General features: G+C 44.5%; 1 protein-coding gene across 4 annotated transcripts in view; it reads right to left on the bottom strand.

Annotated features, from left to right (window-relative positions):
- The window catches only part of VIT (vitrin), a 104,397-nt gene that overhangs the window by 43,484 nt on the left and 41,006 nt on the right, over positions 1-19,907 (bottom strand). For all 4 annotated transcript variants that reach the window (XM_025454189.3, XM_025454188.3, XM_025454190.3 and 1 more), the window contains exons 4-7: positions 17,810-17,966; positions 11,543-11,676; positions 6,498-6,575; positions 673-864 (exon numbers count right to left, since the gene is read on the bottom strand). In XM_025454189.3, coding sequence (XP_025309974.1) covers positions 673-864; positions 6,498-6,575; positions 11,543-11,676; positions 17,810-17,966 — 561 coding nt within the window. The remainder of the gene's footprint in view (positions 1-672; positions 865-6,497; positions 6,576-11,542; positions 11,677-17,809; positions 17,967-19,907) is intronic.

Here is a 19,907-nt window from a genome sequence, read left to right as displayed (position 1 = left end):
GACTCTTATCAGCAGACATTTAGAAGTGAAATGGGTGCTTATTAGCCAAGGGTGGCTTGCATATAAGCATGTAGAAACTAGACATTGGGTTACCAGGTGAGCTCTTAAGATCCTTTTTTGATATAATGCCAAGATTAATTTCATAAAACTGACTTTGGTAAAACCAAAAATATGATTTAAGAGATGGATGCCTAAGAAGCAATCAGAAAAGGAATAAAAATTTAGCTATCTGGTTTTTCCCATAGGAGTTTTTTGTTTTGTTTGCCTGTAATATTTGAAGACTTCTAGGAGTATACAGTGCATCACTTAAAACAAAACCCAACAGTATTTATGTTGAAACCTACTATTCCTTCAGCTTGGCTTTTGTAGAAATGAGGATTTTGCAATGGGAAAGTTTCATGTAAGATCCTACCTTCCACAGTATGACAACAGTAGTCCTGTTATTAAGTCTCTTCAGCTCCTTCTACATGGTTTGATTGCCCTTAGCTTGGTCCTGAATTAGTATTAGGTTCAAGTCTACACTTGAGTCTGGACATACTCCTGGCCCAGGTCTTACATTACCTCTCACCTGGCTCTCAAGATGGGTTCTCCACACAAGCATTCAGACCGTTACTCTGAAAGCCCAGTCTCCTACTTTTCTAGCACATGACAACACACAGTCTACCTACTGACCCAGCTCCCAGCTCCTGTGGCCCATGGGCTGTGATCTGAGGCTGCTGGTGGTAGAAACTGCAGATGGGGATGGCTTTGGCAGACTGGTGTGGCTGGCTTCGCTGGCAGTGGCTCCCGTTACCTGCATCAGGGTTACTGGCTGTGCAGTCGTTCCTGGAACTGATGGCTTCTGATAGGCCTTTGTGGCCTCACCTGTAAAGAAGGCAAAATTACACTGGGGCCTAGGAAATGGCTGGTAGGCTCTTGAGGACAGAGACGAAATAAATGCTTATTGAACACTGGCTTTGAGCAAAGACCTGTGCTAGTTGTTGCGGAAGATAAAAACCACCTGTCCGAAAGGAATGTACAATCTGGATGGAGCAATGAGCCAATAAACCAAACACTAAATAACAATAAACTATTTAAACAGCGGTTAAATACTATAGCAATGTAGAACACGATTAACTGCCAAATTAATTTGCAAGACACCAGAAGCAGTGGTTCATAAACTTTCTCTCCCTTCCCCTTTTTTTTTTTTAAGATTTTATTTATTTATTTGAGAGACAGAGAGAAAGACAGAACACAAGTGAAGGAGGGGCAGAGGGAGAGGGAGAAGCAGGCTCCCCACTGAGCAGGGAGCCAGATGTGGGGCTTCATCCCAGGAACTTGAGTCAAAGGTAGACTCTTAACCAACTGAGTCACCCAGGCACTCCCTTCCTCCCTCTCTTTTTCCCCCGCTCTTTCTCTCTCTCCCTCCCTCTCTTTTCTTTTCCTCCTTTCCTCCCTTCTTCCCTTCCTTCCTTTCTTCTGTGGAAGTTAGCATTGACCTAGGAATGGAAAGAACCTTTGGGGCTTTCACTACAACTTACTCTTAGAGAATACATTGTAGGTGTTCTGGCTTAAATTGGTTCATGACTAGTCAGCTAACTCCTCTGGGCCCCCATTTTCTCATCTGTAAAATAGGGTAACAGAAATAATCGGATGGTAAGGACCGTCCCAGAGTCTACTTCTAAATTGTACTCATGTGTAATGATTTAGATTGTTTCCATGGTTTTAAACAAGTCTTAATTTGTTAGTACTCCGGGGGCCCTGACAGCTTCTCTGAATGCTCAGAGCAAGGGGACAAGTGGCTACCCACTGGGCATTGCATATTGAACTGACAACCGTGGGTCTGTGCCAGAGGAGACACAAAATTGTTCCGAAACAACAGTGGTCCCCGTCCTGGTCCTGGGAGGGAGCAACGGCCCCCCGTTACACGTGTCTCCTGAGCCCCAGGCCGGTATGCCAGCTTCAGTACCAGCGCATCTGTAATCGATTCCTAGGGCTGCTATAACAGATCGCCACAAACTCCGTGGCTTAAAGCAGCAAAAATTTATTCTCTCACACTTTTGGAGGCCAAATGTTGGAAATCAGTATCGCCGGGCTGACCTCCCTCGGGAGGCTCTGAGGCGGGATCTGCCTTCTGCTCCTCCCTCCCCTGGCTGCTGGCATCCCTCGGCTGCTGGCCATACCCCTCTAGGCTTCAAGGCCGACCTCCTCAGGTCTCTCTGCTCCATCTTCACATGACCCTCTCCTCCGCGTGTTATCAAATCTCCCTCTGTGCTGCCCCCCACCCCAGCTAATTCAGGATAATCTCCCCACGAAAGATCCTTAACTTAATCCCATCCACAAAGCCGTCTCCCTCCTCCATTTTCACTGTTTTGCCATATGCAGAAGAATCCACAGATTTCATGGACCAGGACATGGGTACTTTGGTGGGGGTTGTTTTTCAGCTCACCCACAGCATCCTAGCTCTAGCTCCTGCTCTGCTTAGGGATACTCATCTTTGGCACACGGAACAGCAGCCAAGGGGATAGCACCTGAGATAAGAAGGTGCTGCACTCTTCCTGTGAACCATCCAACTTCCCCTTTGACAGTGTACACCATGCTGGCCTTGGACCAACCATGCAGATAAATGTGTGATGGGGCATTTAGGCCCACTACTCAGCTCTGGCATGTGTGTGTCTGCCACCCTGCGGCTGTCACCTTCTGTGGGAATCACAGCACTGACTCAGGAGAGCAGGTTGACAGATGGTGCCCAGGCATGGGTTGGAGTGTGGCCACTCGGTCTGCTCTTGTAGATGTTAGGCTATCGGGGCAAGACACAGATCTCTCATTTACCCTGTGGTTGCTAACATCTGGTCACCTTTAAATCTGCCTGCCAGACAAATTGCTAAAGTGCTGGCACTGGCCTTGGGGGTTCACCCAGTCTTCATGACATCTTTGGGCAAAACGGAACCTGCGTGATTTATGATATTTCCGTAACTTCAAAAGGAATTGGGTGTTCATAATAAGTCCTAGGCGAGTTTCTAGTTTCTCCAAAGTAGTCTTCTATCTTACCCTCCGGTAAGTGCTCTGAAGTTATTTGCGCCTTGGCATGGGGATGCAGGCCCAGCTTGGATCTACTTCATACAGAGAAAAGCCACTTAACAGATGAGTTGTATAGTTTATGAAATAGGATAAAATTATTAATTTAGAAAGAAATATATAAAACCTACAGTGAGTATATTTTACTTGCAAAAATTATTCATTAAACCACAATTGAAAATAAAATTTCTACTAGCAATAATGACCATTTTTGCCGCCTTACACTTATTAGATATTGAAACTATAAATTATCTTTTTCTCACATCATTGGCTAATACTGAGGTTTCTAAATACCCCAGTCTTCTTTTGCTAATACTGATTTCTGGAGGACATTAAATATCTTGATGGCAGCCATTTGTGTTACTTGCTTAAAACACAGATATTTTCAAGCATGTCATCAATTCAACCAACAGGTCCATCTCTGGTTTCCATGGTCTTCCATGGGCTGTTGTTTCTGCTTGCTCTCCTGCACAGAATAGAACTGTCTTTAAGATGAAAACAGAGAAAGAGCTCTACTCCAATTGCTCCCAATTCCTCATTGAACATAATGCCTGATGTGACCAAAGTGAATTCTTTTTTTTAAAGATTTATTTATTTATGATAGACAGAGAGAGAGAGAGAGAGAGAGAGAGAGATAGAGAGAGGCAGAGACACAGGAGGAGGGAGAAGCAGGCTCCATGACGGGAGCCCAACATGGGACTCGATCCCGGGACTCCAGGATTGTGCCCTGGGCCAAAGGCAGGCGCTAAACCCCTGAGCCACCCAGGGATCCCCAAAGTGAATTCTTCATAGCACCTGGACTCCTGACTTCAGCCCTCACCACTTGGCCACTAGTTCTTTGAGCCCGGTTCCTTAGCTGTAAAATGGAGATGGTCAGACCTACCCGGCAGGGCTGTTGTCATAATTAAAGATCATGTCCGTGAGGGTCCTGCACAGTGCTTAGCACATGGTAGGTACTCGATAAATAGCACTAGCTGACATTTATCATCATGTTATATATCATGTCCCCTTCTCCCAGTCCCCTTCCCCCAGTGTAGATGTCAAATGTGAGGTGCCATGAAAAAGGCATTGAAGCCAGTTTATAGCAATGCCTGAAGTTCAGAGTGATGGGGAGGATTTGGATCTCGCCAATACTCACTACAGGCCTCAAGGCTATACATGAGGGCAGGAAATGTAATATTCACTGAGCATCTACTATGCACCAGACACTCTGAAGGCCTCTTTTACATAAGCATTCATATTTGATATTAATCATAATCCTGGAAGCCAATCCAAGAATTCCTATTTTTAGGGTAAGTAGTATATTTTCCAAGAGATCAAGACATTCTTTTTTTTTTTTAAGATCTTTTAATTTTTATTTATTCATGAGAAAGAGAGAGGCAGAGACACAGGCAGAGGGAGAAACAGGCAGAGGGAGAAACAGGCTTCATGCAGGAAGCCTGATGCGAGACTCCATCCCAGGTCTCCAGGATCACACCCTGGGCTGCAGGCGGCGCTAAACCACTGAGCCACCCGGGCTGCCCAAGAAATTCTATACAGGGTCCCACATCAGGCTCTCTGTATGATGCCTGCTTCTCCCTCTGCCTGTGTCTCTGCCTCTCTCTCTCTGTCTCTATGAATAAATTTTAAAAAATCTTTAAAAAAAAAAAAAGAAAGAAATTCTATACATAAGGTCTCACAGACAATAGGCAGCAGAGCCAGGATTTGGACCCACATTTGTTTGATTCCAAATTCCATATATTTTTCCTCAAAAGAGGAACAAGGTGGAAGGCAAGTCATGAATAGCCTCAAGATTCCCGGATGTGGTTCCCATCAGAGGGTGGCCCAAAGTCCCCCTAGAGTTCTGGTGGAAACTGGCTGACTCTCAAGGAGGGGTAGCCTCCGTGAGCACAGGCAGTGAGGGGCAGGAAGGTGTTAGGAAGTCAAGCATATTATCATAAACTTCAGCTTGATTTTCCTCTGGTGGGAGAGGCTGGGCAGATGGCCAAGATGAACCAGGAGAGGATCCTCCCACCACTAGCTCAGTAGCCTCTAGTAAAGATTTACTTTCCTTTCTCTTGCTGGAGTGCCAGCAATGTGCCTTCTCAGGTTTGGTGAGCTTCCACAAAACAACACTTACCTGTTTTTATTTAGCTCGGAGTAGCTGGAGACTCTAGCCAAGTAACAGCTGCCTGCCTGATGGTTGCTAACTGCCTGGGGAAATAGCGTTTAAATCTTAGGAACATCCATCCCCAGCAGGAGCTGCACCAGGCACATCAAGATGCTTTTTTATTTTTATTTTTTTAAGGTGCTTTCTATTTTTTGAGTGAGATATTTTCCCATGGAAGAAGGTTATTATGCTTTGAGGGGGTCATCCTAACCTGATTTTCCTGTTAACTCACAGTCTTGGAGGGATTACGAAGCGGTTTTGTTGGGGGCGGGTGGGGGGGGGAGCAGGGGTCAAGGCGAGAACAACTAACTGCTGGCCCTCACATCTTCATCTAATCTGCTCCCCCTAATCCCTATAGGAATTTTATCATTCAGGTTGCCACAAAGGGGGCCATCCTTTTATGGTTCTCACAGGAATTTTTTATTTGAATTAGCGAAACTTATTCTTTAATGAGACTATAATTTTAAGGAGCAGTTCCTCTAGAAGCTTGGTGAACCCCAAGTACCCTTATTATGTTTATGTTAGAAAGGGAAATTGATCCCTTTTCTTTGTGTGGGAAATCCAAGTGTCCCCAAAGACATAGTCATGCATAGCCCAGTTCCCACTTTAACACAGAAACCTAGGAAATGGTATTTTCCTGGCCTGAGGTCTACCTGTATTTCGCTTGTGGTTCACATGAAGCTGGGTAGGCTCAACCTCATAAACAGTGTATCTTTGTCTGGGTTATTTCGATTATCTGCTTTCTGTGAACACATACACCACCCCATCCCCTTTGCTGCCCTTCATTTCATACCTTAGCAGAGAGGTATGCTTTCAGCTGCCAGGGGGACATTTCTAGACAGAATGTCCTGTCATCCTCTAAAGCAACAATACAGTACAATTGAAGGCAACAATCATTCTGAATGAAAATGACACAAACATAGAGATAATCTTGGAATTGCAAAAACAAAACCCCAAAATGAAAGCATCACTCTTTAGCCTAGCCATCTATCTCCTTATGTCTGTGCCCCTGTTCTTGGCATCTGCTAAAATATTGCTGGAGTCAGTGGAGCTTGACCACTTAGGATGTTAATTTCTTTTTGTTGTTGTCATTCAGACAGTTTTTAAAATTTAAATTCAATTTGCCAACATACAGTATAATACCCAGTGCGCATCACATCACGTGGCCTCCTTACCTCCCATCACCCAGTTATCCCCACTCCTTATCCCCCCTTCAATTTCTACACTACCTCCTAAAACTCAGCGTTTAAAAACTCAGAAGATGTAGGTGAAAACTCTCATGAACACTTGCCTGTTTTGGCAGTGGGGCTTTTTGATGATGAATATGTAAGAGCCGATGGGTAGGTTACATCCTTTTGGGGTTTACCTTCTGCAAAAAAGAAAAAGAATGATTTATTTCTAGAGCTAGAAGTTTTAGATGGCTCTGTTCTAGTAAGCTGATTCCCTCCTTCCTATGTCTCTCTCTTGAGTTCAATAAATCTGTTGGTCTCCCCCCAGCTGAATTGTTGATTATGATAAGAAAGTCAAGTGATGTTTTGTTTTCCTGTATAGCCTGTGTTTTATTAATATTAGAAAGGAAGCAATAAAATCTCCATGACTTAGGGTTCACACTAGCAACCCTTATTCCACTCATGGAGATGTGACACATAAGCTAAGGTTTTCGTACATGTGGTGTTGAATGTTTAATTAGGTCAGTAGATGAATGTAAGAACACTCCCCATGCTCTCTCCTTCTGGATGCTCCAGAGCTCTGGTCACAGATTGGCTGTGCAGAATGGCTCTCTCTCCCTTTCCAGACCCTGTGGGAGCCATCTGAATTCCATGACACTAGAAAAACCTAAAAGGTTTCAAAATAAGCATTTGTTGCCTACCTAGGGAAAGATAATTTAGAGGCCAGAGGAGGAGAAGGAATGTTAATATGTATCAGGGAAACAAAGGAGGCATAAAAAAGAAAAACTATCGGGTGATTGGGGTTGGGTTAAGAAGGTACCAAACCTGATAGGACTGGAAATTCCCCGAGAAGGCTGCTTCCTACAAAGCCTTCCTCTGCCAGGAGACAATGCCGGACGTTCCACCATAGGGGTTTTGCCCCACAGTGAGATGGAAAGTGTCACTTGGAGTCTAGAAGCCCTCTTGAAGGCAGGGAATCTGTCTCACTTGGTAACTGTTGAATCTGGGCCTAGAGCAGTGTCTGGCACACAGGAGATGCTCACTAAGTATTTCTTCAGAGAATTAATATCTTAATGCCTAGATCTCTGTTACAGCTCAGAGGCATCTCACCTGTAATCTAATATTTACATCTGATAATGAAAGCATTTTAACTCGCAACCTAGTAGTTTTGTAGGATAGGCTCAGGGAGGAGATGGTAAGGAGTGTTATATGGAGAGCCTGAGGGGTGCAAGAGTCTAGCGGAAGATTTTGCAAAAAGCCCTATTGACACAAGGGATTGCAGTCATGAAGTAGAAAGAATGACAGGGGCTCAAACTGGAAAGACAGGGTCTGAAACTGGGAATAAGAACATCTCAGTTTCTGTTTCTATTTGCTATTAAGTAATCGCCTCAATCCCTGAGACTCTCATTTTTCTCATTCGGAAAATATGGACAACGATATGGACCAATTTCATACATTAAGTTGTAGGGATTTAATGAAAAAAAAAAGTTAAAATGTTTTGGAACTAGATGTTACCAGAGAGATGTGAAGATTCTATGCTGGTATTACCTATAAATATCACTCAAAGTGGGAATGAGGCAAAATGTTTGGGCTTACGGAGTTATTTCATCTCATTAAAGTCCCCTGGGAACAGAGCTTGGCATTTCCAGGTCCCCCACCCTTGTCTGGGCCTCCTCCAAATAACAGTGATTGAGGTTATTTCGGCCTTGAAGAGGGCCCCACGGCTGTGTGCCTCACTCTTTCAACAGAGAGCCACTGCAGAGACATGGTCTCCCTCTGTTTACTATTCTTCTCACATCTAAAAATCCTATGGTTCTTTCTGCTTCTATTCAGAAAGGAAAAGGAACATGAGCTCAGTTTTCTGAAATGTGGATCAAAGAACAAATGGGCAGTATTAGGAGGTTCCTCTCTGACCTTTCCCATCCCTGGACTGTCAAAAGTTTGTGCAGAGCAAAAATGCACATCCTATATCCTGCTCCCATCCCAGCCCATCGAAGTAAATGAACTAAAAGGAGCACAGTGATGTGTGAAGATTAGAAATAAAAACCTAGAGAGAGGTAATAGAGGTATCCGGTCCTTCAAAGGAGGATTCTGACCCAATCTAGCTAAACTTGGTAGCCTTGAGCCTCCAAATAGTGGGGAGCCTGCCTTGGCTGTTGGCTGGTCAATGCCTTTATAGGCACTGTGCTCTCCCAATTCACCCATCCGAAAGAGACTCCTAGCCATTGCAGAAACACACATGTTTGTTATAATTGGCAAAAAGTGTTTGAGTTAAATGTCACTAGGTGAAATGAGGGGAGATGGAGGTTGCAATCCATAGGGAATAATCTCAGCAGATTGATTTTCATTTACAAAACCCAAAACATCAGGGATCCCTGCGTGGCTCAGCGTTTTAGCACCTGCCTTCTGCCCAGAGCATGATCCTGGAGTCCCGGGATCGAGTCCCATGTCAGGCTCCCTGCAAGGAAGCCTCTCTCTCTCTCTCTCTCTCTCTCTCTCTCTCATAAATCAATCAATCAATCAATCTTTAAAAAAAATAGCCAAAACCCAAAACATCTCTACTGTCTTGTAGTTAATTTTTCTTTTCAAACCTCTGTTGGGATTCTATTTTTTTTAAGATTTTATTTATTTATTCATTCATTCATTCGAGACACAAAGAGAGGCAGGCAGAGACACAGGCAGTGGGAGAAGCAGGCTCCATGCAGGGAGCCTGATGTAGGACTCCATCCTGGAACTCCAGGATCACACCCTGGGCCAAAGGCAGATGCTCAACCACTGAGCCACCCAGGCATCCCTGTTGGGATTCTTAAATTGCAGGCTATACACTTAAGATGAAAACACTCTTATTTAGCCAGGAGCTATTTGGTAAACACCTATGTATAGATTATATTTCTCTCTATACTTGACAAATTTGTATTCTAGGTATTAGCATTTTCATATGGCCCCTAATCTAAATACTCACAGTACTGTGTTTGATGACTTTCCACTATCTGACAGAGAAACCAGTTTAATTTGAACCCTGGTTGTGCAGAATTCGGCAGGCAAGAGGAAACAGGTATTGCTAAGTTGTGAAAAATCCTAAAAGGTCTGTTTGTAGTTCTATTAACACTCTGCTAATTGGGAGGATAGTAGGAGTTGGGGTATGGGATACATAAAGGTACCAGAAAAATACCTAGACTGGAAGGCCTACTATATTACAAAACATTTCTCTCTTCCTCACTTCATTGGTCTTCCATTGGTAGTTGCTCAGGAGAGTCGCATGGCTGCTAATCTTGTTGGGATGCCAGGAAGTTCTGTTAGAATATAGTTTAAAGTCATGTGAAGCCTTTTTGAAGAAAATGGGAGATTCAAGGCCGAGAGTAAGGCAAGTATAAGACAATGATAGAACAATGTGTTGTGCTCAAATACCAATGGGGACATGTCAGAAAAGCGTGAAGGGCTCCCGCTGGCCAAACATGGAAAATTTGAGTGCCAAAAAGAATAATGATGATAATTGATTATAACATATTTTCGAAAACATCCATGGGTCCGTATTGGTACTTGAAAAATAGGTGTGGATAGGAGGAAATACCTCTTTTCTTTATATAAGAATACTTGCTAATAAAAAAAAAAAAGAATACTTGCTAATAAATGGGAATGACAGAACAATTATGCTTTTTCAATTTCTAGTGCAATTCTTGCTACTGCAAGGATCATCAACAGAAATTAAAACCACTGGGTGAATTTGTTGGGGAATGAGCTATTCATGCTGTTTGGAAGTATTACCCTACAGATTACTTATTAATTACAACAATCTTTACCATGGAGAGATGTTATAAAGTATCCAAGCAGTTAAGTTTAACATCAACAACAGTTCGACAAACTGACATTATTGTGCCTTCTGATATGCACAATGGATATACTATGATACTACCTGTGTAGTAAACTTGGCAAAATATTTAACCTGAACCCAATCATGAGGAAATAGTTGGACATGTTTGTGGTCCAGATTGGGAGACATAGACTAGACAACTGGCTAGGACTTCTAAAACGCCATTGTCATTCATGACCAAAAAAGGTAGTGTGGTGGTAGCTAGTTCTAGATTAAAAGAGAGTAAATAAATGTGATAACTAAATGTGACAGATGATTTTTATTAGATCATGGATCCAAAAGAAAGAAACAAAGAAACAACGAGGGGAGGGAAGGAGAGAGGAGGAGGAGGAAGAATTTACTATGAAGACTATTTTAGGATAACTGGATATAATTGGATAACTATTTGTTAGATAATATTATAACAATGTTAATTTTTTAGGTTTGGTACTGGTATCGTGGTATTTAAGAAAATGTTCTTGTTTTTACCAGATGTGTCCTGAAGTATTGAGGAATAAAGTGTCATAATGCCTTCAGCTTATTTTTACATGAATTAGAACGAAATAAAATAAATGATAAGTAGATAGATAAAGCAAATGTTCCAAGGTGAAGGGAATATGGGTATTCATTGTAGTATTCTTTCCATTTTTCTTTCAACTAAAAACATTTCAAAACAAAAGGCTAGGTTGGGTAATTTCACAAAAATGGGCAAGGGCAGGTCATGATAATCCAGAGATACTCAGTCACCTTTTTGCTGTGAAAGCACAGTAGTCATTACCTCACTGATATTACTTCATGAGAAGAGGGACAAAAAGAGTAAAAATGATTATCTGCAAAAATCCTAAGGAGCTAGATAGCAGGAACTGACTAGCGATACAATGAATGAAATAAAAAGAAATCTCAAAATTGTAGCTTGGTTCTCTAAGAGCCTATATCCCTATCCATTTATCAGAAATATTAAGGAATGAGGATCAAGATATGAGACATATTTGGCCTAGCCAAAGGAGTAGTTAAAAAAAACCCAGGTTATGAAATATAATTCACTTCATTAAAAGTTTGGATTACAGATAGCTTCAGTGTGTTTCAAATGAGCAATTGGAGCCTTTTAATATTTCCCGACTTTGTAGTGATTTATCACGGTAATTATAATTTATTATTTCATGATCTTAATTATCAGAAGAGCTAATGCTTCAGATTTTTTATGAAATGAGCTGAGCCATAAACTAAAACCAACAGAATGTAGAGCACATTTCATCCCGCGAGGTCACTTAAGCCAAGCGCCCAGGCATGGCAGCACTTCCCAGAGCGTGGGCATACCTGAGACGATGAAGGACTCTCTCCAGCGTGGCAGGGACAGCGACTGGATGCCATTGGAATAACTCCCTTTATAGCCAGATTGTCCAGCAACTTTCCGAACAAGTATTTTCCCTCCTGAATTATCAAGCACACCACTGTGGGGAGAAACAAAAATATGAAGAACTGGAAAACATCATTTGACACAATCAGCAGATTATCCAACCAGTGTCTATCTTTATTTTAAGATACGAAGGTGGGGATGCCTGGGTGGCTCAGCAGTTGAGCGTCTGCCTTTGGCTCAGGGCATGATCCTGGCACCTGGGATCTGGGATTGAGCACTGCATTGGGCTCCCTGTGGGAAGCCTGCTTCTCCCTCTGCCCATGTCTCTGCTTCTATCTCGCTGTGTCTCTCCTGAATAAATAAATAAATATTTTTTTAAAAGCCTTATTTATTTTTGTTGCATTTCATTTATTTTTTAAAATATTTTTAAGATTTTATTTATTTATTTATTCGAGAGAGAGAGAGAGAAAAGAGGCAGAGACACAGGCAGAGAGAGAAGCAGGCTCCATGCAGGGAGCCCGATGTGGGACTTGATCCTAGGACTCCAGGATCACGCCCTGGGCTGAAGGCAGTGCTAAACCGCTGAGCCACCCGGGCTGCCCAAATAAATAAATCTTAAAAAGAAAAATAAAGATACGAAAGCTTTGAGATTAAGAAAAGGTTTGCCTTAATTTGAAGCCCCCTACTTGTACCCCCCAAGAATGGCTCCTCCATCACATGGCCCAGCATCTGACCTCCAGGTCAGACATCCTCTTTCTTATCACAGGGACCTGGTGGTTCTGTCAGGCAGCAATTTCTCTTGGTCACCATGCCTCAAATTTCTTTTCCTTGGTTTCCTCATTCCCACTAGTTCTTTTTAAGTAAAACTTCTTTCCTGACAATTTCTGGTGTGGTTTCGTGACCTCGCAGAATGACTCCAGTTATTTCGAAAGGCGGCCATGACATTTTACCAAGCAAATTACTCCTTCCATTCTGGGCCAGGGAAGGAAGGTGTGTAGAGAAACCGAACTCATTAAAAAAGATTCCCTAAGGACTAGCAATTGTTTCTTTAATTTCTAGGATTTTGAAGGTTTTAAATCCCGAGATGACAGCGACTGACCTATCTATGTGTTTGCCTTGTCCTATGAAGCAGGGCCTTCCTTCTGGTTCCTGAGCATCACTTCACATTGTCATTTCCTCGCCCCCAAACCTAAAATGGCTCCCGTGGGTATCCGTGATTTATGGCACAGAGGGAGCTAAAAATGCGCTGAGGTTTGTTCTCATTAACACACTCCCTTCCCTCCAGGAATGAGAGCGTTGCCGTTTCCTGCCCTCCCACCCCCATGAGTCAAGAATTTTCAACGCTCAACTGCTCAATGACCCAGAAGGAAAGAAAGTGCTAATAGTACTTGACGTGTAGAACACTTAATTGCTTTCAGTAAGGTTTCTCACTGGGTGCTGCTGGCAGACCTGTGAGTTGCAGAGCGGAGGCAATGCTATTGCTCCCATTTCACAGAATTGGGCTTGGACCGGTGGAGTGACTCAGCCCAGATTTTGTAACTAGAAAATTGCAAGGCAAGGGATGCAAACCAAGGTCTAGCTGACCTTGGAATCCTGGGTTTATTCCATTTGGTCACAGTTGCCTCTCAGAGTCCAAAAGCATAAGCACCTCTTGATGCCAACTCCTCATCTTTCCAAATCTTTTCAACCCTGCCTTCTCTTCTTTTGGGAGCTCAGAAGCAGTCACCTCATGTCTCCCAGCTGCAGCCAGGCTGGTCTCTGCTCCCCCAACAGAGCACCTGGTTCCACTCATGTGTCTGTTCACACTGCTCTTTCACTCTAGAAAACCAACTCCCACTTCTGCTTGACGAGGCCTGGGCCCATCAGCACCCAACACTTTCTTCTCCACAGAGATTCTGAAAAGACCATTACATCCCTTCCCAATGAGGCCTTAGAATCTTGTCTCTCAACCAAGACTCTGATTTTACTTAGTCTTGTGCTATTTCCTAAAGTTTGCTTGAGTTGATTTTGTCTCCCAACTGGTTTAGAAATGCTTTTATGGAAAAGACAGTATATTATGCTTCTGCATTGGAAGGCCTGTCAGTGGTGCATGGATGCTGCCCACACTGGTTTATGAGAACCAATTGTTGACATTTCAGGATTGTGAGAGTTGGTTCATTTCACACTGTAGCTTGAAATCAGCCATGGTGGGAGTATTTATACCACTGAAGTTGGTAAATGAGCACTTCCCTTGCTTTTGGGGAGCTGGTAGTTCAACATTTATAAGCACGGCACTCATGTAGGCTGAAAATTCTAAGTATTTAAAAAAATTATCCATGCTCCCTTTACTTAGAATTAATAGGGGAAGATAGAAGTAGCACCTTTTTTCTTTCCCTCCTGAGAAATTATTCTGCCCTTGGTTTTGAAGTCAGTTGTATTGAGGAAATGTGTGTGTGTGCACTTGTTCCTGTAAGATCAGAAGCACATTTGCTACCACGTGGACTGAGGGAAGGGAGGCCCTGTGTTGAGCTTCCCCCTGGCTGTTCAAGGAAATGGGAAGGACCCTCAAGCTGGACAGGGCTGCTGATGCCCCTTGTGAAGGTGTTGTAAAACCGAAAACCCAGACTTTGGGGAAGGTACGGTGCAGAACTCTGGTGTGCTCATGAGATTGCCCTGTCGCAGACAAGAGGGATGCCTTGTCTTGAGGGTGGACTTGAGTGGAGGATGTGGATCTTCTCAGATATTCTAGAGGAGGGTAGATGCCGGGTAAGTCAGTGGTCCATGGGAATGGGAATGGCTAACAGCAGTCCATGAAGATGGAATGTACCAGAGACTCGACCATTGTAGGAAACACTGGAGAAGAGAAAGATCCTGCAAGAGGTGGTGGTTTCACTTATGAAGCAGACAGGAGCCATGGTACTTTGGAAAATTTATGTAAATGTGATCTCCTTTCTGTATTCAATCAGAGATAGGCACCTTGTATATATTCTCTGAAAGAGCAAAACCAGTTCCACTTCCTTACATTCCTCAGATGCCCTGTGTGATTCCAGACGTACCTTCCCCACTCTGGGACCAGGGCATTGGGCTAAGCTGAGGGTCAACTGCATGGTTTGGAGGAAAAGGCTTGGTTTGGGACAGTTGCCATTTGGGATGAGCATCTAGTCAGAAATCAGCATGAAGAGTGCTCTGCATGGGGAGGCCTCCTTGTTGCCCCATTGGGGAGAAACTTTCCCTCTCCCCAGCACTTAGTCCCACTCTAAATGCAGAGGTTAATTCAGGACAAGATGGAGCCAAAACACGATGCCTCCAATATGTTCATCATTCCTTTGGTTTGAAAGAATCAAGGGAATTACTCATATTAAGACATCTGATTATGATATATATATGAATATTAAATCCTAAAACTAAATCTGAATGTCTAAACCAAAGTACGCTCTATCCAGCCTCCCCATCCTGACCGTGGGGCACTCTGAGAGGCCAATAATGGAGGCCCCATGTGCATTTTCTACTCATCTTCTCTGCCTTAAATTCTGCCTTCTGAAAAGAGACTTGTTCTGAAGAACAAAACTGAGAGCATCCAAAATTCCTGTCTGTTCTGCCTTAAGACCTCTATTCATCTTCTCCACGGACAGTGATGCTTCTTTCCAAATAGAGTTTCCCACCAAAGCAGACCCTGGTCCAGGAAGCTACTAGGGCACTTGGCAAGCAGCAAATCTTGTTTTTTGAAACATTCAAGTTCTCCTCCTCCAGCCACCTCCCCTCCTCCATATTCTCTCCACAGGTTCCTACACTCCAACCCAAACACTGGGATTGCTGGGTTCTGGTCCTTGTCAACCGCCCTTCTTACTCTGTCCCCAGGGGTGTGTCCATCCATCATAAAGCCATTCCCAGGGATCCCTGGGTGGCGCAGCGGTTTGGCACCTGCCTTTGGCCCAGGGCGCGATCCTGGAGACCCGGGATCGAATCCCAGATCGGGCTCCCGGTGCATGGAGCCTGCTTCTCCCTCTGCCTGTGTCTCTGCCTCTATTTCTCTCTCTCTCTGTGACTATCATAAATAAATAAAAATTAAAAAAAAAAAATAAAGCCATTCCCAGCTCTTACTGGTCCTACATCCAGCTCCTGTCCTCACTTTGTGTATTAAGCTGTGCTGGGACCACCCCCCCCCGCCCCCACCGCTCCATTCTTACATAAATGTGTCACTCCAGCTCTTGACTGGAAGTCAGGGGACATGAGCTCTAATCCCAAATGTGCAACTTACTAGCAATTTAATTAACTTCCCTATTTCTCAGCTCCTCTTCTAACAAATGGGGATGTTAACAGCAGCCTCCTGGGGCTGAGATGATGCTAGAAGGAGAGAAAATTGTAGTGCAAGGGATTACTGTGATTATGATGACATCTCTGTGAGGTTGAATTAACTCATGCGACTCTGTCCTGCATGGGAGACATTGAGAGGTGAGACAGAGCTGGCAAGGGCCAGAGGAAGCAAGTGCCAACCATTCTGGATCCCTGCTGGAAAAACAGAGGCAGCCTTAAGACAGGCCCAGGCCTGCCAGCAGACATCAGTGTCTGCATAGACATGGATTAGAGAGTGTTCCTGGTGCGGGAGCTGTTTGGGCGAGCCCATGTGTGTATAAGGATGCGTGTGAGCATGCATTTGTGTAAGCATGCTCATGTGTACTCACGCACATGCATGTGTGCGTGTGTGTGTAGACTTGTGTACCTCTCCTTTTTTGCCTGAAATTTCTTTCAGACTGAAAGCAAGATATTTTTTCCATAGTCTGGAGTTAAGAAACAGTGTTTGAGGGGCACCTGGGTGGCTCAGTGGTTGATCCTTTGGCTCAGGTCGTGATCCCGGGGTCCTGGGATTGAGTCCTGCATTGGGCTCCTCTCAGGAAGCCTCCTTCTCCCTCTGCCTGTGTCTCTGCCTCTCTCTCTCTCTCTCTCTCTCTCTCTGTGTCTCATGAATCAATAAATAAAATCTTAAAAAAAAAAAGAAACAGTGTTTGGTATAGTTTCTCTTGAACGGTTCCCTACTTCTCTGTAATAGAGCCTTCAGAGTTCTGCTCTCACTCAAGAATCAGTCAGCTCATCATCCCCCTGCGGCAGTGGTAAGATGAGGATGACCCATAGACGCTGCTAGTAATTCTTTTTTTGTTGTTGGTTTTTGTTTTTTGCTGCTAGTAATTCTTAAATCTTATTTTACATGTAGACTTCATTCTTGCTGCCCCCCCAAATTTCTGAGAAGCTATTGATGAGACCTCCAGAAGGAGTAAATTTTCTGTCTTTCCCCCTCTCTCTGGCAGGGCTATAGTAGATCCATCACCTGGCTGGTACACAATAGAAGGAAAAAGATACTGAAGTCCAAGACTGAAGTAACTTTTCCCAGTATCCAGTGGCTGAGCATTGATTTGGCAGTCACGTCTCAAAGTGGTGGTTAGGAGTGTGGGTGCTGGACTGAAGTTCCAGACCTCACTTGAGTTTTTTTTGTTTGTTTTTTGTTTTTTTTACTAGTGCAGTGTTAGAAAAGCTAGTCAGCCTCTCCCTCTTTAGGATGTGGCTACAAGTAGCAGCTACTGCACAGGGAACCTCGAAGATTACATAAGGTGATATAAATGAGGTGCACGACACAGACACATGAGCCTTGTCAAAGATTTAAAGTAAACAGGCCCTCCCCTGTGTTTGGACTCCCAGCCTGAGCAGAAGAGGCCTTTGAATCCTGTGAAGGTCACTTCTGGCTCTCCTCATTTAGGCAGCGACTTAGTTTGAAGCATGTCCCGCTTCCTGTCCTCCTCCCTGGATCCTAAACCAACAGCTGACTAAGCAGTACCACCTGTCACCCTCCTCCTCATGTTTCCTGTTCTACTTGTCTCCCGGCCATTCACCGCAGCTGTGACATTTCTTCTCCTGACTTCCAGGCCATCCTTAGTCACATCCCTATTATTTCCTTACTCAGCACACACAGGTAGAAAAAATGTGCTTTATGTCACTGAGAACTTTGGTTTCCTTGTCATGAACATGAGAGAGTAGAATTCTCCTTGGTGTAAAGGGAAGTCGTTGCTTTCCACAGAGCGCTGTGAAAGGAGATCCAGGACCACGCATGGCTTCTGCGTAATCCCTTGGGATACGGTTGCCATAAGCCATAGGTGGTACAGGATACTCAGTTACATTTGTACCATTTTGCTTGCTAAATCAGGCAACCCTGCACTGGGAACTCTCTGCCCACAGCCTGACTGCTTGGAGTTACCCACCTGTGAATCGCAGCACCACACACACTGGAGTAGGACGCATAGATGTCTGTGCCATAAACATGGTATTTGGGGTCTTGGCATCCTGCTGGACATTTTACAACGAACTCAGGATTGATTATCTTTCCAGCTTTGACATCACAGTTGATCTGAGGCACATCTGGGAAAGCAAAATGAGGTCAAAATTACACCTAGTGGTATCAGCTTTATATAGGGGTGACTCTGTTAGGTCATAACTGCTCATTTACTTAATCTCCAAAAGCCAGAGCCTGGGCTGACCCTGAGTCCTTTCCATATAATGAAAGCAAAGATATAATTAGGACATTCCTCAGACTAAAAGAACAACAGTCACCATCCATTGCATTTAACCTGCTGAGAACAAAAACAGAGTTGGAATCTTGTGCTTCTCCAGACAACTGAAGAGGAGAGGTCTGGGAAAAGACTGCCTCAAGGGGTCAGAAATGTCACCTTAAGCAAGCCCATGGCTGGAGAACACTGGTTTTTCAGATGCTCTGGGGCTAGTCCAGGAAGAGACCTCTTAGACAGGCTTACAGGACAAAGGGAAAGTATTTCAGGAAGAGTAAATGAGGGGCCATGGGCCCAGGGCCAGGTGGCCAGGACGAGGTTGGCCTGCTGGTGCGGAGGCCCTATGCTAGAGCTGGGTAGGAGAACGAGGATTAGCAGGGCTAGGCCAGGCAAGGGAGGCTTCAGTGCTTGTGTTCCATTCAGGAGGTGGGGCACAAATGGAAGGTTTCTGGGCAGGGGAGACAGATAGTGAAAGAGATCTTTGATCATGGTCCTAGATAACAGGTCCTAGATCCTGGGTTAAGATGAGAGTGATCTTTACTCATTTGCTTCAACACTCGGTGGAAAGCTAGGAACTCTCCCAAGGAGCATCCAGGGGAAGTTCATTCTTTTGTCTCTCCTTTCTGGCTTTGTTACAGCCATTGCCAGTCTGGAACCATCCATCAGGCAAGTCTTCTAGAGCTGAAAACCTGCCTAGGAATGAGGTAGCATGGATTCTCTAGTGGCAGGACCCAAAAGGGGGCATAGCTGCATTGTTCCTGAAAAACTTGCCCTCAAAACTCCTAGATGATGCTGTACTGGTGCCCCCGTAGCTGGGAATATATTCTGTTCAGGCCCTGTTCTTCACAAGGGACTCTGAAATGGGAGCCTAGTTCAGAGACTGAGCAGGCTCAGGAGGAGTCCAGAACCCATCAGATGTGAGGGTTGGCCAGCCCACCAGGTTGTGTGGCCACAAGGAGGTATTTGGAGGAGTCAAGTGGTCACTGCCTTCACAAGTAGGACTGCTATGTGCCAATGACACCAGCTAGAACCAAGCTAGAACTAAAGGGGAGACTTTCTTACAGAGGCAAATTTTGCAAAGAACTTTCTAGTGACTGAAGTTGTCCCCAAAGGAACAGGCTGCCTCATGAAGCAGTGCGTGAGCGGGAAGTGCGCAAGCAGGGACTGAGCAGTTGGAGAGGGGACTTCTGCGTTGGGCGGGAGGTAGGAATCAAGCCCCGCCCAGGGCTAAGCGTCCGTGATTACACGCAGGGATCCAGGCTCTCTGCCAGCCCACCCACCCTCTGACTGGGTTAGGAGATGGTCTCAGAGTTGTTAATGGCTTCCAGCTGCATCCAAGACACACACACTTTTTTTTTTTTTTTCCTTTTAACCCTTATGTACCTGAACAGAGCAGAGCTGGGTTTTCACTCAGGGCAGAGAGAAGTGAAGTTAGAATTCCTGCTCTTTTTCCTAAACACTCCTCCCAGCCGACCTTGGCTGGGCAGGGCTGGGCAGGGCTGGGCAGGGCTGGGCAGGGGTGGAAGCCCTTCCCCTGGGGGCGGGGGTGGGGGGTGGGGGTGGGGGTGGGCAGGCTGATCACAGACTCAGACAATTTGTGGTCTAGGTTAAGAAGCAGAGAGCTGCGCTCGGAACAGCCTGCGGTTTTCTCCTGCCCACCGCAGGTTGCCTCCTCTCCAAAGCTGTTTTCCTTTTATCTTTCATTCTTTTAAATCCTGATACTCAAGGTTGCATTTACTATTTTGAGCCTTAGAATACACACACACACACACACACACACTTTTTTTTTTTAAGG

The sequence above is a fragment of the Canis lupus genome, chromosome 17 (assembly GCF_003254725.2).
Source record: "Canis lupus dingo isolate Sandy chromosome 17, ASM325472v2, whole genome shotgun sequence".
In the NCBI taxonomy this organism is placed as follows: Eukaryota; Metazoa; Chordata; class Mammalia; order Carnivora; family Canidae; genus Canis; species Canis lupus.
The sequence above is the reverse complement of the archived record's forward strand: the minus strand, read 5'-3'. Positions and strand labels throughout refer to the sequence as shown.